Here is a 14,272-nt window from a genome sequence, read left to right as displayed (position 1 = left end):
TATTGATATATTGATATTTATATTGAAAATCATTTGGTGATCTAACCCCCCAATTCCAACCCAAGTCCGCCCTGAGACTGGAAGGTTGTGGGTTCAAACTCCGGCCGAGTCATACCAAAGACTATAAAAATGGGACCCATTGCCTCCCTGCTTGGCACTCAGCATTAAGGGTTGGAATTGGGGGGTTAGATCACCAACTGATTCCCGAGCACGGCACCGCTGCTGCTCACTGCTCCTCTCTCCCCCAGGGGATGGATTAAAATCACATGGGGATGGGTTAAACGCAGAGGACAAATTTCATCACACCCAGATGTGCGTGTGACGATCATTGGGACTTTAACTTTTAACCATGTTCAAGCATAAGGGTGTCCATGTGTGCACTTGGCACCAGGACACCCTAGGCCGCAGTTCAATGATCGACTTTGTAGTCATGTCATCGGATTTGCAGCCGCATGTTTTGTACACTTGGGTGAAGAGAGGGGTGGAGCTGTCAACTGATCACCACCTGGTGGTGGGTTGACTCCAATGGTGGGGGAAGTTGCCGGTCCGACCTGGCAGACCCAAACGCTCTGTGAGGGTCTGCTGGGAACGTCTGGCGGAATCCCCTGTCAAGAAGAGCTTCAACTCCCACCTCCGGCAGAGCTTTTCCCACGTCCGGGGGGAGGCAGGGGACATTGAATCAGTGGACCATGTTCCGCCCCTCCATTGTTGAGGCGACCGACCGGAGCTGTGGCCGTAAGGTCGTTGGTGCCTGTCGTGGCGGCAATCCCTGAACCCGCTGGTGGACACTGGTGGTAAGGGATGCCGTCAAGCTGAAGAAGGTCTTATCGGGCCGTTTTGGCCTGTGGGACTCCAGAGGCAGCTGACAGGTACCGGATGGCCAAGCGGAACGCGGCTTTGGCGGTTGCTGGGCGTGGGAGGAGTTCGGTGAGGCCATGGAGAATGACTTCCAGACGACTTCAAGGAAATTCTGGTCCACCATCCGGCATCTCAGGAGGGAGAGAGAAGCAGAGCACCGTTAACACTGTTTACAGTGGAGACGGTGTGCTGCTGACCTCGACTCGGTATGTCGTGAGTCGGTGGGGAGAATACTTCGAAGACCTCAATTCCACAGCACCCCACTTTTGGGTCTTTACCTTCTAATTGAGAATCACTTGTCTCCAGCAATTTGGCTGGGTGTTTTCACGTTTTAAACTTTAAATTCAGTTTCTGCAATTTCAGGGTAAACCAATAACATTTAATGAAGAAACCTTTGTAAACCATCGATTGAGTGCTATGAGAGACTTCCTTCAGAATGCCATCCAGCTTCAACTTTTCAAACAGGTAATCTTCTGCATTCATATAAATTTTGTTTCTATGCTCTATTCTACCAAGAGAACAAACTCCCTAGCAAAAACACTTAAAACACACTTCTTTAGATTTCAATTTGGGACATTTATTTTCATATATTACAGATGTATAGATGTATAATGTATAGACAGAAACAAATGATCAATCGATCGATAATTATTGGCAAGATGTTCTTTAATTTCAACTAAATAATATAGCACCCCAAAAAATCCACCATATAATTCAAGCGCATTTAGGGAAAAAATCCACATCAAGAAGTAATTATTTTACTTCAAATGCTATGTCCCACAATTTATTAGCATCGCTGTTAATACTGTGCAAACTGCATTTCACAACAAAACAGCAGGGAGAAAATTATTATTCTATCATATTATACATACTGTATATATTATTATTATTATATAATTAAAAATATTTTAAAACCCATCTTAACCAGGGATGCCAATAATTATTGAGGGTATTGTGTGTGTACTGTGTACAATAGAACCTTGTTTTTGTGATTAATTTGTTCAAAAGTGTTAAAACTAAGCCAGATCATCCAAAAACCAAAGCAATATTTCCCTGAATGGGTTACATGTCAGCAAAAGAAATGATAAACGTCTGTCATTGCTTTTCAGGGACACTTTGTCAAGAAATGCTTACATTGTCAGGATTTTTTGGTTGATAAACCTGAGCATTATATTAGTTTATTTTTGAAGATGAATAGCACACATATGAGAAAAGTGTCACAGTCAAGACCAAGGTAAAGTAAATTGTTTTTGCAACTACAGTTCATTGATGGCCGTTTGGAGATATTAAACTCTGGAGAAGGTTTCAGTGACATCTTTGAGGAGGAGATCAACAATGGCAATTTTGAAGGTGAGCCAGTGTTGATGAATCATTATTATTATAAGGCCTGACTGATTGATTGGCCGGTCGATTAAGGGTGTATTCAGACCAGAAAAGTCCTTTAATACGTTTTTTGGTCCGAACCAAAAGCGGACTTAATTCTTTTATGTTTGGTGCTGTTCCTATTGAGACAGTACATTTTGCAAGTACCGCATTTATTCTAATTATCGCCCATATTCTAATAATCGCCCAGTGTGTGTTAGCGATGACATAAATAAAAAACATCGATACCTCCAATTATTGCCAAACTTTAGTTTTCCTCCGCGACCGCATGCTGACGTCATTGCGCAAGTTTAAATATGACTGATTTGACAGCACGTTGAATGTCCCATTTAAATTGTTTTTCTCCATAAACTATGATACAATTACACTCGTCACTCCGCTACAATATCCTCACGCAATTACGTTATCGGGGCTTGCGCTCGAACAAGACGATCGCGATAACATGACGTGCGCAACATGTGATGTGCGACGGTAACGTGTCGCATCGATGGAGCGTCAATTGACGCCCCCCGCTGTTAGAGGTAGATCAAAACAGCCGCTGTTCTACACCAGTGAGATGCAGGTATCGCATACTACATAAGGAAAATATACATATTATCACCCATTTCAGTGCCCCTTGGCGATCTGACAAAAAGTGTTCTCTATTAATCGCCCACCCCCCCTGTTGGACTTAAACCTTCTCTAATTATTGCCCTGGGCGATAATTGGAATAAATACGGTAAGTACAGAAATCCCTCGTTTTTCGCAGATAATCGGTTCTAGGTGAAAAATGTAGAGAAAGTTACAATATCCATAAAAGACTTTTATGAATCTTCATTGTCCATCCATCCATCCATTTTCTGAACCGCTTAGTCCCCACGGGGGTCGCAGGCATGCTGGAGCCTATCCCAGCCGTCATCGAGCAGTAGGCGGGGGACACCCTGAACCGGTTGCCAGACAATCGCGGGGCACACAGAGACAAACAACCATTCGCACTCGCACTCACACCTAGGGAGAATCTGGAGTCTTCAATCGGCCTACCAAGCATGTTTTTGGGATGTGGGAGGAAACCGGAGTGCCCAGAGAAATCCCACGCGGGCCCGGGGAGAACATTCAAACTCCACACAGGGAGGGCCGGAGGTGGAATCGAACCCGCACCCTCCTAACTGTGAGGCGGACGTGCTACCCAGTGCATCACCGAGCCGCCAATCTTTATTGTATTTTATTGTATTTTTAAACACTATTATATTATACTAGTATATTGCACTTTTAAATGTTTTTTTGTATTCTCAAACACTTTAGTAAATATTTTAAAGTCAAACAGATCTTCATAAACATTCTTTATTTAAATAAATAGGGAAATAAAGAATATAAATAAGTGTAAATATATACAACATCCACACAAGACTTTTATTAACCTTTATTGTTGTATTATACACTTTATTGTTTTTAAAATAATTATGGTATTTTTAAACACTTTTGTAAAATTTTTAAACTCAAATTGACTAGTAGAAACATTCTTATTCATTTAAATAAACAAGAAAATAAATATGAGTTAATATAATGTTACAATATACACACAAGACTTTTTGATGTGTAAACGTGTCTGGTTCCTCTCTGCTCGTGCATGCTGGCCGACTGACGCGGCCCAGCGCGAGCGCAGCCGCACAAGACTTTTATAATTTCATTTTTACACACTCTATTGTACTTTTAAATACGGTATTGTATTTTAAACACTTTTTAAAACATTTTAAAGTGTCACAGCTCCTCTCTGCTCTTGCGTGCTGGCCTACTGATGCGCCCCCGCGGCCCAGCGCGAGCGCTTCCGCACAAGACTTTTTCATAATTTCATTTTTAAACACTTTATTGTATTTTTAAACGTTTAAAATTTTAAAGTGTAAATCTGTCACGGCTCCTCGTTGCTCTTGCGGTGCTGACCTGCTGACGCATCCCGGCAGCCCAGCGCGAGGGCATCCACACATTGCTCAGAGCCACGCCCTGTGCTGAGTGCTCATTGGCGGCCGCTGTCCCAAATCCTGACAACAGTGCTTTTTTTCTACATGCGTGGTTATGCTCACTGCCGTTGTCCCAACTGTTTCTGCACGGCGGTGCATTTTTCCTTTGTGCGCGACTGTCACGTCTCCGCTCTCGCCCTGCTGGCCTATGGCATCACGCACCCTCCTCGCTAGACCTCTGAGGTGCGCGTCGCCAATATAGAACTGCTAATCGTCAGTCCTCACAGTTTTGTCTGTTTTGACACGTATGCCTGCCACCTGATTCTCGTTTGCCTGAACCGCTGTGTTTCGAGATGCCTGCACAACGCAAGCTCGCTGGCCGTCTCGTCATTTTAAAATGTAAACGTGCAACGGCTCCGCTCTGCTCTCGCCGTACTGACCAGCTGTTGTGCAGCGTGAGAGCATCCGCACAAGACTTTTTAGAATTTTATGACGGGGAAATAGGACGATCCGATTGGGAGTGAAAAGCAGACACGCAGTTCTACTCCGCTTGGCAGTCGAGGAGCGCAGACATGATAGTATGTGTGTAATGAAGTGCAAGTCAGAGGTGCTGCTGATATGTTGATGCAGACGGAGTGAATAAAGTGCGGGAGGCTGAGATAAAATGTTGTTAGAACTGCCAAGCCAATCCACTGCAAGGACACAGATCAACATGTTCCCATTGGCCATTAGTGTCATATGGGCAGAGAAAGCCCTTGCGCTCCAAATGACGCCGCAAAAAGCCACGACCATCGAGGAGTCGCTGATGGTGTAGGGGTGGTCTTGTTGCCTGGGTTGAGTGCTTCATTGTTTATGACGCTGTGAATGTGTGCGTGTGTGTGTGGGTGGGTGGTTGCGTGCGTGTGGGTGGGTGCGTGTGTGTAAGGGTGTGTGCGTGTGTGTGTGTGTGGCAGACTAAAAAAATCAAATCAGCCATGCACTGAATGTATCTGCAATATTTGTTTAAAAAAATCCGCGAGAGAGCGAGGCCACGATAGGTGAAGGGCAAAGTAGCAAGGGATTACTGTATACACATCCACGCTTGTGATGATCTGTGCTCCTATTGGACAGCAATGACCAGGGCGGCACACAGAGCACAGGCTCGGAAATGGAGGAAAACATGCGAGTTTTACGCGCTGCGTTCCTGCTTTGCATAGTTGTGCTGTTGGTTCTGATAATCACTGTTTGTATTCACACCTGAAGCAAACCGCACCAGAGTTCATTTGGAAGAGAGCTGTGACCACTTTAAAAAGTGGGTTCCTTTAATCCGCACCAGGATTCGTTTGCGTGTATTCACACCTGCACAAAAGGTCCGGACCAGCGTTACAATCGAACCCTGGTCCATTTAAAGCAGACCGAACAGTCAGGCCTGAATACACCCAAAATTGACCTAACACCAAAACAATCCGTCAAATACTTTTACGTACTCTAAACATTTATAGCTGTTGTACACAAGTATCACTGGTTTCACTATTTGTCACACATAAACCTATACAATAACCTTTTATCATTGTGTATATAGTGAAATCTCTTGATAAAGATTCTGTGGGCCTCTTTCAAAAGAATCTTAATTTTTAGAACCAATGGTTATGTAAGCAATGCAATTTGACATAGAATGTCACTATTTTATACACAAACTTAAGTCACAGCATTGCGGACCAGGCAGCCCAAACATGTGCATCCTGAACGTCTTTTTTTCGGGAATGGGAAATGGGAAGCTGCATCAGAGCAGGTGCACGAGGCAGGCTGACGACCCAGTTACCAGGCAAGCGTCGACTGGCGTCGAGGCAGGCAAGGCCAAGGCAAGTTCGTAGTCGTGGACAGGCATGTGGTCAAATCTAGCAGAGTACAAAGCAAGCAGTCAAACAAGGCGGAAGCAAGCAGGCATTTTGCTACACAGCCAATCAGACAAACAGGAATAAGTTACCAGAGCAAAAACAGGTGGCAGGCATGAGTGTGTCTAAGCAGACGGGAGTGACGGAAGTGCAGCGTTAACTAGCAGAGTTAATGAACCGGGAGCAGGTTTGATGATGAACAGTGCATAATAGGACAGGAGGGCCAGGAGCAGAGAACTCGCAATGTCCGAGGTGCTAATCGTGCTGACATTTAACACACAATTTCTTAAAAAAAAACAAAAAAACAGTGCAACATGAATCAAACATAAATCTGTTAAATATAATACATATTCAACTACTGGTAACAAACACACACTGCTGCCCCTGCAATCTGACAAGTGGTAGAGGCTGGCTGGCTGGGCAGATGGACGGATGTATACTAAATATGTGCTTACATACACAATACCAGCTTGGATACTAAATATGTGCTTAAATGCACAATACCAGCTCTTAAATGACTACTGAATATTTGTCCACATTTTAGTGCTGCATAATTTTGGGAAAACGTGATACAATATTGTTGTTGAATATAGCAATATCGATATTATTCCGATATTTAACCAATATTTACCATTTTTATTATCTAATGAAAGAATTACATTTTTTAATGAGGCAAAATAAGCAATTTCATTGTATTCTTAGCTAGTTTGTTATAATTAAGATAAGATAATATTGGATGTTAATGCACATTTAAGTTTGCAAAACATATTGCATGTCTTTGCGATATGCATATTGCGTGGGCCTATATTGCTATATTGATATTTTCTTATATCTTATACACAAAGATATCTATCTTATCTTGCACCAAATATATATAGAGTCAAACCTCGGTTTTCGACCACAATCAGTTCCAGAGGCGATTCGAGAAGTGAATCGTTTGAATTCCAAATCTATTTTTCCCATTACAAATAATGGAAATAAAATTTAATCCGTTCCGAGACAAAAAAACGCCTTTTTTAAGCATTTTTTCAGTTGTGCATTTTTGTCCGATCACCCTACTGCAGCGCACCGCCAAACGCGCAACAGTAGCGCGTCGCCCACCGCGCAAGTGCACCGCGCTGGTTGCATTATTGTCACAGAGCCGTCGCTAAAATTTAGAAAATATTTTTAAAGTCCTTAATTTGGTCCGATCGCGCAACCGCAGCGCGCCGAGCGCTCACTGTCTCATTGCTTTAAGAGCGTCTTTGTGTTTTACGATGGCTTTACTGCTCCCACTTGCTTTCTTTGGAGACATAATTAGGGGTTACCGTTTTTTTCCTTGTATAATGCGCCCCCATGTATAATACGCACCCTAAAAATGGCATGTCGATGCTGGAAAAAAGCCTGTACCCATGTATAATACGCACCCAAATTTTGACTCCTACTTAAGTCCGTAAACGTAAAATTATTTCAGAAAAAAGATCATCTTTGGGAACAACCGAATGTTATTCTGCCGGTCAGTATCACTGCGAATGCGCTAGCAAACTCGATAGCGAAGAAATGTTTCGAATTTGTGTAGGGTACATTGTGACAGCAAACGAGCAGGTGATCGAGCAAGCATCTGATACGAGAGCATTGTGTTTGTATGGAGCGTGTTTGAAGTGAACAGCAGAGAAGAAAGGAACAAGGCAAAGTGTTGTGGAACAAAATATTACCTGTAATACGCATTTAGGTAGAGAACTGAACTCTCGCTCTTCAGTATATAGCTGACGTGTCTTGCGCATCTGTTCTGCGCATCTGTAATGGCAGCCTCTGTATGATATCCGGTTTGCGATGGAGATTAAAAAACAAACAATATTTGACAATAACACACCATCAAGGATTGCACCATCGCATCAAACGATGTGTCGTCAATTATGAATTTTACTGACTAAGTGTGTTGGGCAGGATGGCTGAATGCGATACAAACAAGAAGAAAGGTGATTTCAAGTTTTATTTTGAGGGAGATTTTCTTAAAAAAAAAAAATAACTAAAAAATAAATAAAAAATTGTACCCATGTATAATGCGCACCCCAGATTTTAGGACAATAAAGTAGTTAAATTCTGCGCATTATACATGGAAAAAAACGGTAATACAATCCTCAAAGTAACGAAAATACAATAACAAACGGAGTCAGTCGGCATCCGGGCCGCGCAGTCGAGTTTTCTCGGGTCCTTTTGCCTCATCTCGCGAGGTTCGACCTCCGAATTTTGTTCGACAACCGAAGCAAAATAATCTCGAATTTTTTGTTCGAATTCCGATTTGTTCGAGAACCGGGACGTTCGAAAACCGAGGTTTGACTGTATTTTGGTTTTCCAAAACCATTTCAGAGACTCAAGCATGTCAAATTAAAAATTTCAAGATGTTTTATCAATTCTCTCCACAGGTAATGATACATCTTACCACCAGTGGCTAATCACTGTGAAGGTGAGTAAAATCAGACCCATCGCCATTCCAGACAGAATTTTACCAATTCTGATGTGAAATTTGTAAAACATTGTCTAGTTGTTCTAAGTGTTTATGGAAGTGGTAGGAAACATCATAGAAATTCAATTCAAAATGTGAATGCACATCAGAAGACCTTGGTTGTCTTGTTTAGATATTGTGTACAGTAATCCCTCGTTTATCACGGATAATTGGTTCCAAGACCATCCGCAATATGTGAAAATCTGCGAAGTAGTCACCCTTTTTTTTAACATAATACATTGTTTGTGTATCAATAAGCCATATAAGTGCATATGTCATCATTAGAACATTAAATACAGTATCTCACAAAAGTGAGTACACCCCTCTCATTTCTGCAATGTTTTAATTATATCTTGTCAACACTGAAGAAATAACACTTTGATACAATGTTAAGTAGTCACTGTAGAGCTTGGATAGCAAAGTAAATTTATTGTTACTTCAAAGTAACTCAAAATACAACAATGAATGTGTAAAATGCTGGTAACAAAAGTGAGTACACCCCAACTGAAAAGCTCAAAATTAAACCAGAATTGGGACCAGTTAGGCATTTTTCCTCCCTGTGTAATGCGACTAGTTAGTGTAATGAAGTGTCAGGTGTGATTGGGGACCAGGTGTATTAAATTAGGTATTTTCACCCTCATACTGGTCACAGGAAGTTCAACATGGCACCTCATGGCAAAGAACTCTCTGAAGATTAAAAAAAATAATTTTTGCTCTGCATAAAGATGGCCTAGGCCAGAGGTCCCCAACCACCAGGCCGCGGACCGGTACCGGTCCGTCGTTGAATTGGTACCGGAACGCCAAGCCGCACAGGAAAACAAAAAACTTTTTTTCCCTTTTTTTCTTTTTTCTTTTTTTTTATCGACGATCAATTAATTCAGGACAAGACGCTTGTCCCCGGTCACGTGACAAGTTTCCCCAGTCGAGGCCCGCAAAGCTCGCAAAATTTAGCAAGAAACAGAGATATTTGGAAAGCTTCTTCAGAAAGACGAATGATGAGACGGAAGAAGAGGCTATGACTTCTAAGAAAAGGAAAGCTGCATTTAAAAGAACATTTCTGGAATCCTACTTAAAATATGGATTTATCGCAACAGGTGACTCTGACCTGCTGAGTCCACTCTGCATAATATGTAGCTAACGAGGCAATGAAACCTTCAAAACTGCTTCGGCACATGGAGACCAAGCAACCTACATTAAAAGACAAATCTTAACCACTTCGGGTGTCATTGTCTCAGATTATGGAAAAAAACCCTTGGGGGGCGCGGTGCTATATCTGGGGGGGCGCGTGTGACCCTGGGGAACAGGCTTTTTTTTTTGGCAGTACTAGAATAAAGTGTAATTGCGCATTTACTACAGCAGGGGGCAGTGGCGCTCTCATTGTTACTACTGTCACGTTTGCGACAGTGCAACATTTTACGACTTACAAGACAAGTTAGGATAGTCACGGTGGGGAGGGGGGGGCGCGAATAGTTTTCTTCTTGCTAGGGGGGGGCGTAACAGAAAATAATTGAGAAGCACTGGATTACGCTGAGATGGGACCGGCTTGTTTCTGAGAAACAAGCTCAGTGCTCACTCTCAAAATCCATCGTCACTCGGGCTAACCGGAAGCCATGGACGACAGGTGCTGTCTTCAGGCTGCTGAGGGCCAGGGACAAAGCCTTTAGAGCAGGGGATGAGGCTGGCTTGAGGACTGCGAGGGCTGACCTGTCCCGGGGCATCAAAGATGCAAAGAGGGTGTTCTCGTGCAAAATTACCGCCCACTTCAAGGACAGCAGGGACGCACGGAGCCTTTGGCAGGGCATTCAGACCATCACGGATTACAAGCCCGCGCCGCAGAGCTGTGAAGGCGACGTCCGTCTGCTCAATGACCTCAACCGCTTCTTTGCTCGCTTCGACACTCAGAACAGCACTTGCCCGCTGAAGGCCACTCCCCCTTCCCACGAGCTGCCCCTGTGCCTCTCCGCCGACAGCGTGAGGAGGGGGCTTGCCGCTATCAACATCCGTAAGGCGGCGGGCCCTGACAACATCCCGGGTCGAGCGCTGAAGGACTGCGCTGGTGAGCTGACGGATGTCTTCACAGACATCTTTAACACTTTCCTGCAGCAGGCCATCGTCCCGTCGTGTTTCAAAGCTGCCACTATCGTACCTGTGCCGAAGAAACCCGCTCCGTCCTGCTTCAATGACTACCGCCCCGTGGCATTTCCGCCCATCATCATGAAGTGCTTTGAGCGGCTTGTCATGGAGCACATCCGATCCGTTCTCCCCCCCACCATTGACCCCTTCCAGTTTGCGTACCGAGCCAAACGGTCCTCTGAGGATGCCATCTGCTCTGCCCTCCACTCGGCCCTCACCCACCTGCAGAGAAGGGACTCGTATGTGAGATTGCTGTTTGTGGACTTCAGTTCTGCCTTCAACACCATTGTGCCACAACGCCTCATCAGCAAACTTGACACGCTGGGCCTCAGTACCTACCTCTGCAACTGGTTACTGGACTTCCTCTGTCAGAGGCCACAGGTAGTACGTGTTGGCGACAAAATCTCCGCCAGCATCACGCTGAGCACGGGGGCCCCCCAAGGCTGCGTGCTCAGTCCGCTGCTCTTCACCCTCCTGACGCATGACTGCACTGCAACCTACAGCGACAACCGTATAGTGAAGTTTGCTGACGACACGACTCTGGTAGGTCTCATCACCAAGGGAGACGAGACTCAATACAGGCTGGAGGTTGACCTTCTGACCACGTGGTGCAGGGACAACAACCTCCTGCTGAACGTCGACAAGACCAAGGAGATTGTTGTGGACTTCCGGAAGGGTCACACCCAACACCTGCCGCTGACCATCGACGGTGCTGTGGTGGAGAGAGTGAGCAGCGCCAAGTTCCTGGGGGTGCACATCAGTGAGGATCTCTCCTAGTCCACCAACACCGCATCACTGGCAAAGAAAGCCCAGCGCCGCCTGTACTTCCTGCAGCAACTCAGGCGAGCGAGCGCTCCTCCGGCCGTCATGACTACATTTTACCGCGGCACCATTGAGAGCGTCCTCTCCAGCTGTATTGCTGTTTGGGGTGGCGGCTGCACTGACTACAACTTGAAGGCCCTGCAGCGCATAGTGAACACCGCTGGTAAGATTATTGGTGCTTCGCTCCCCTCCTTGAAGGACATTTACACCTCCCATCTCACCCGCAAGGCGACCACGATTGTGAGTGATGTGAGTCACCCCGCTCATTCTTTGTTCGAGCTTCTGCCCTCTGGGAAGAGGTACAGAAGCCTGCGCTCCCGCACCACCAGAGTCTCAAACAGCTTCATACTCCAGGCTGTTAGGATCCTGAACTCGCTTCCCCGTTCTGCGTAGCGTCCTGTACTTTTACTGTCTGTATGCACACTGGCTCTTATTTGTTGTGTTATCTGTTTATTTATTACCGTTTTTTTCCGTGTATAGTGCGCCCCCATGTATAGTACGCACCCCTAAAAATGGCATGCTGATGCTGGAAAAAAGCTTGTACCCATGTATAATACGCACCCAATTTTTATGAATTTTTAAAAAAAAAAAATTTTTTTTTTTTTTTTTTTTTTTTTAAGTCCCAATGATCGTCACACACGCAGGGAGGCAATGGGTCCCATTTTTATAGTCTTTGGTATGGTCTTAACTAGGCTGGATGTAATTTTTTTTGTTGGCGTTGATTTCTCCGACTGCCCGTAAACGCACCACCGCGCTCCGTGCGCATGGAGCGTGTTTGAAGTGAACAGCAGAGAAGAAAGGAACAAGGCAAAGTGTTGTGAAATAAAATATTACCTGTAATACAGATTTAGGTAGAGAACTGAACTCTCGCTCTTTATATAGCTGACGTGTCTTGCTCATCCGTTGTGCGCATCTGTAATGGCGGCCTCCGTATGATATCCGGTTTGCGTGTGTGCGAGAGCGAGAGAGAGCGAGAGAGAGAGCGTGCGAGAGAACGCTCAACCGTAGCGCGCCGCCGACCGCCCAACTGCACCGGGCTGGTCGATTATTGTGACAGAGCCGTCGCTGAAATTTAGAAGATATTTTTAAAGTCCTGATGTACTTTCTAAAATTTAAGTGGACCTCAGTGCGCACTGCGCAGGGAGCTTAATTTGGTGCAGCGCGCCGGGCGCTCACTGTCGCATTGCTTAAAGAGCGCCTTTGTGTTTTAGGATGAACAGCAGAGACCAAAGGAACAAGGCAAAGTGTTGTGAAATAAAATATTACCTGTAATACGCATTTTGTTATTTGCTGATTGAAACTGCTAATTAAACTGTGAATTGAAACTAATAGGAAGAAAACAACTCTCGCTCTTTATATAGCTGACGTGTCTTGCGCATCCGTTCTGTGCATTTTATTTCACAACACTTTGCCTTTCTTCTCTGCTGTTCACTTCAAACACGCTCCATGCGACCGCAATGCTCTCGTATCAGACGCTTGCTCGATCACCTGCTCGTTTGCTGTCCCGTGCGCGCACGAAGCGCGGTGGTGCGTTTACGGGCAGTCGGAGAAATCAACGCCAACAAAAAAAATTACATCCAGCCTAGTTAAGACCATACCAAAGACTATAAAAATGGGACCCATTGCCTCCCTGCGTGTGTGACGATCATTGGGACTTAAAAAAAAAAAAATTAAAAAAAAAAATTTTTTTTTTTTTTTTTGTACCCATGTATAATGCGCACCCCAGATTTTAGGACAATAAATTAGTTAAATTTTGCGCACTATACACGGAAAAAAACGGTATTTATTATTACTTTTATTATTTATTGTTTGTGCCTTCTTGTTTTTTATATTGCGTCGTCTACTTGTGTGTCTATCGTGTAATATGTCTTGTCACCGTGGTATAGAGAAAACGTAATTTCGATCTCTTTGTGTGTCTCGGCATGTGAAGACGTTGACAATAAAACAGACTTGGACTTTGACTCATTCAAGGTAATGGTGAGTTTTATTAATAAAAATGTAATAAATAATAAATAAATAATTACTAATAAATAAATAAAAAATGGGTCGTTTATACTTGTTTTTATGCCAGTCATATCATTTTATTTCATCATATTTATATATTTATTATAAATGTATTATTTATTTATAAAAATGTATTATTTATATAAAGGCCGGTCCGCGATAATATTTCTGACACGTAACCGGTCCGTGGCGCAAAAACTAACTTAACTAGGCTGGATGTATTTTTTTGTTGCCGTTGATTTCTCTGACTGCCCGTAAAGGCACCACCACTGCAAATTGGGGTTCACCCTGGTGAACGAGAGGGTAGCCGCCCTCCCCCTTCGGGTGGGGGGACGGGTCCTGACTGTTGTTTGTGTCTATGCACCAAACGGCAGCTCAGAGTACCCACCCGTCTTGGAGTCCCTGGAGGAAGTGCTGGAGAGCGCTCCTTCTGGGGACTCCATCGTTCTACTGGCTGACTTCAATGCTTACATGGGCAATGACAGTGAGACCTGGAAGGGCGTGATTGGGAGGAACGGCCCCCCCGATCTGAACCCGAGCGGTGTTCTATTATTGGACTTCTGTGCTCGACACGGATTTTCTATAATGAACACCATGTTCAAACATAAGGGTGTCCATGTGTGCACTTGACACCCTAGGCCGCAGTTTGTTGATCGACTTTGTAGTCGTGTCATCGGATTTGCGGCCGCATGTTTTGGACACTCGGGCGAAGAGAGGGGCGGAGCTGTCAACTGATCACCACCTGGTGGTGGGTTGGCTCCGATGGTGGGGGAAGATGC

General features: G+C 44.5%; 1 protein-coding gene across 1 annotated transcript in view; it reads left to right on the top strand.

Moving 5' to 3' along the window:
- Nucleotides 1–14,272, top strand: part of LOC133163713 (DENN domain-containing protein 1A-like) — a 146,439-nt gene that overhangs the window by 111,677 nt on the left and 20,490 nt on the right. Inside the window, 3 exon segments of the mRNA XM_061293881.1 lie at nucleotides 1,222–1,323; nucleotides 2,121–2,208; nucleotides 8,455–8,495. Coding sequence (XP_061149865.1) covers nucleotides 1,222–1,323; nucleotides 2,121–2,208; nucleotides 8,455–8,495 — 231 coding nt within the window.

The sequence above is a fragment of the Syngnathus typhle genome, linkage group LG12 (assembly GCF_033458585.1).
Source record: "Syngnathus typhle isolate RoL2023-S1 ecotype Sweden linkage group LG12, RoL_Styp_1.0, whole genome shotgun sequence".
In the NCBI taxonomy this organism is placed as follows: Eukaryota; Metazoa; Chordata; class Actinopteri; order Syngnathiformes; family Syngnathidae; genus Syngnathus; species Syngnathus typhle.
This window is presented reverse-complemented; position numbering and strand designations above follow the sequence as displayed.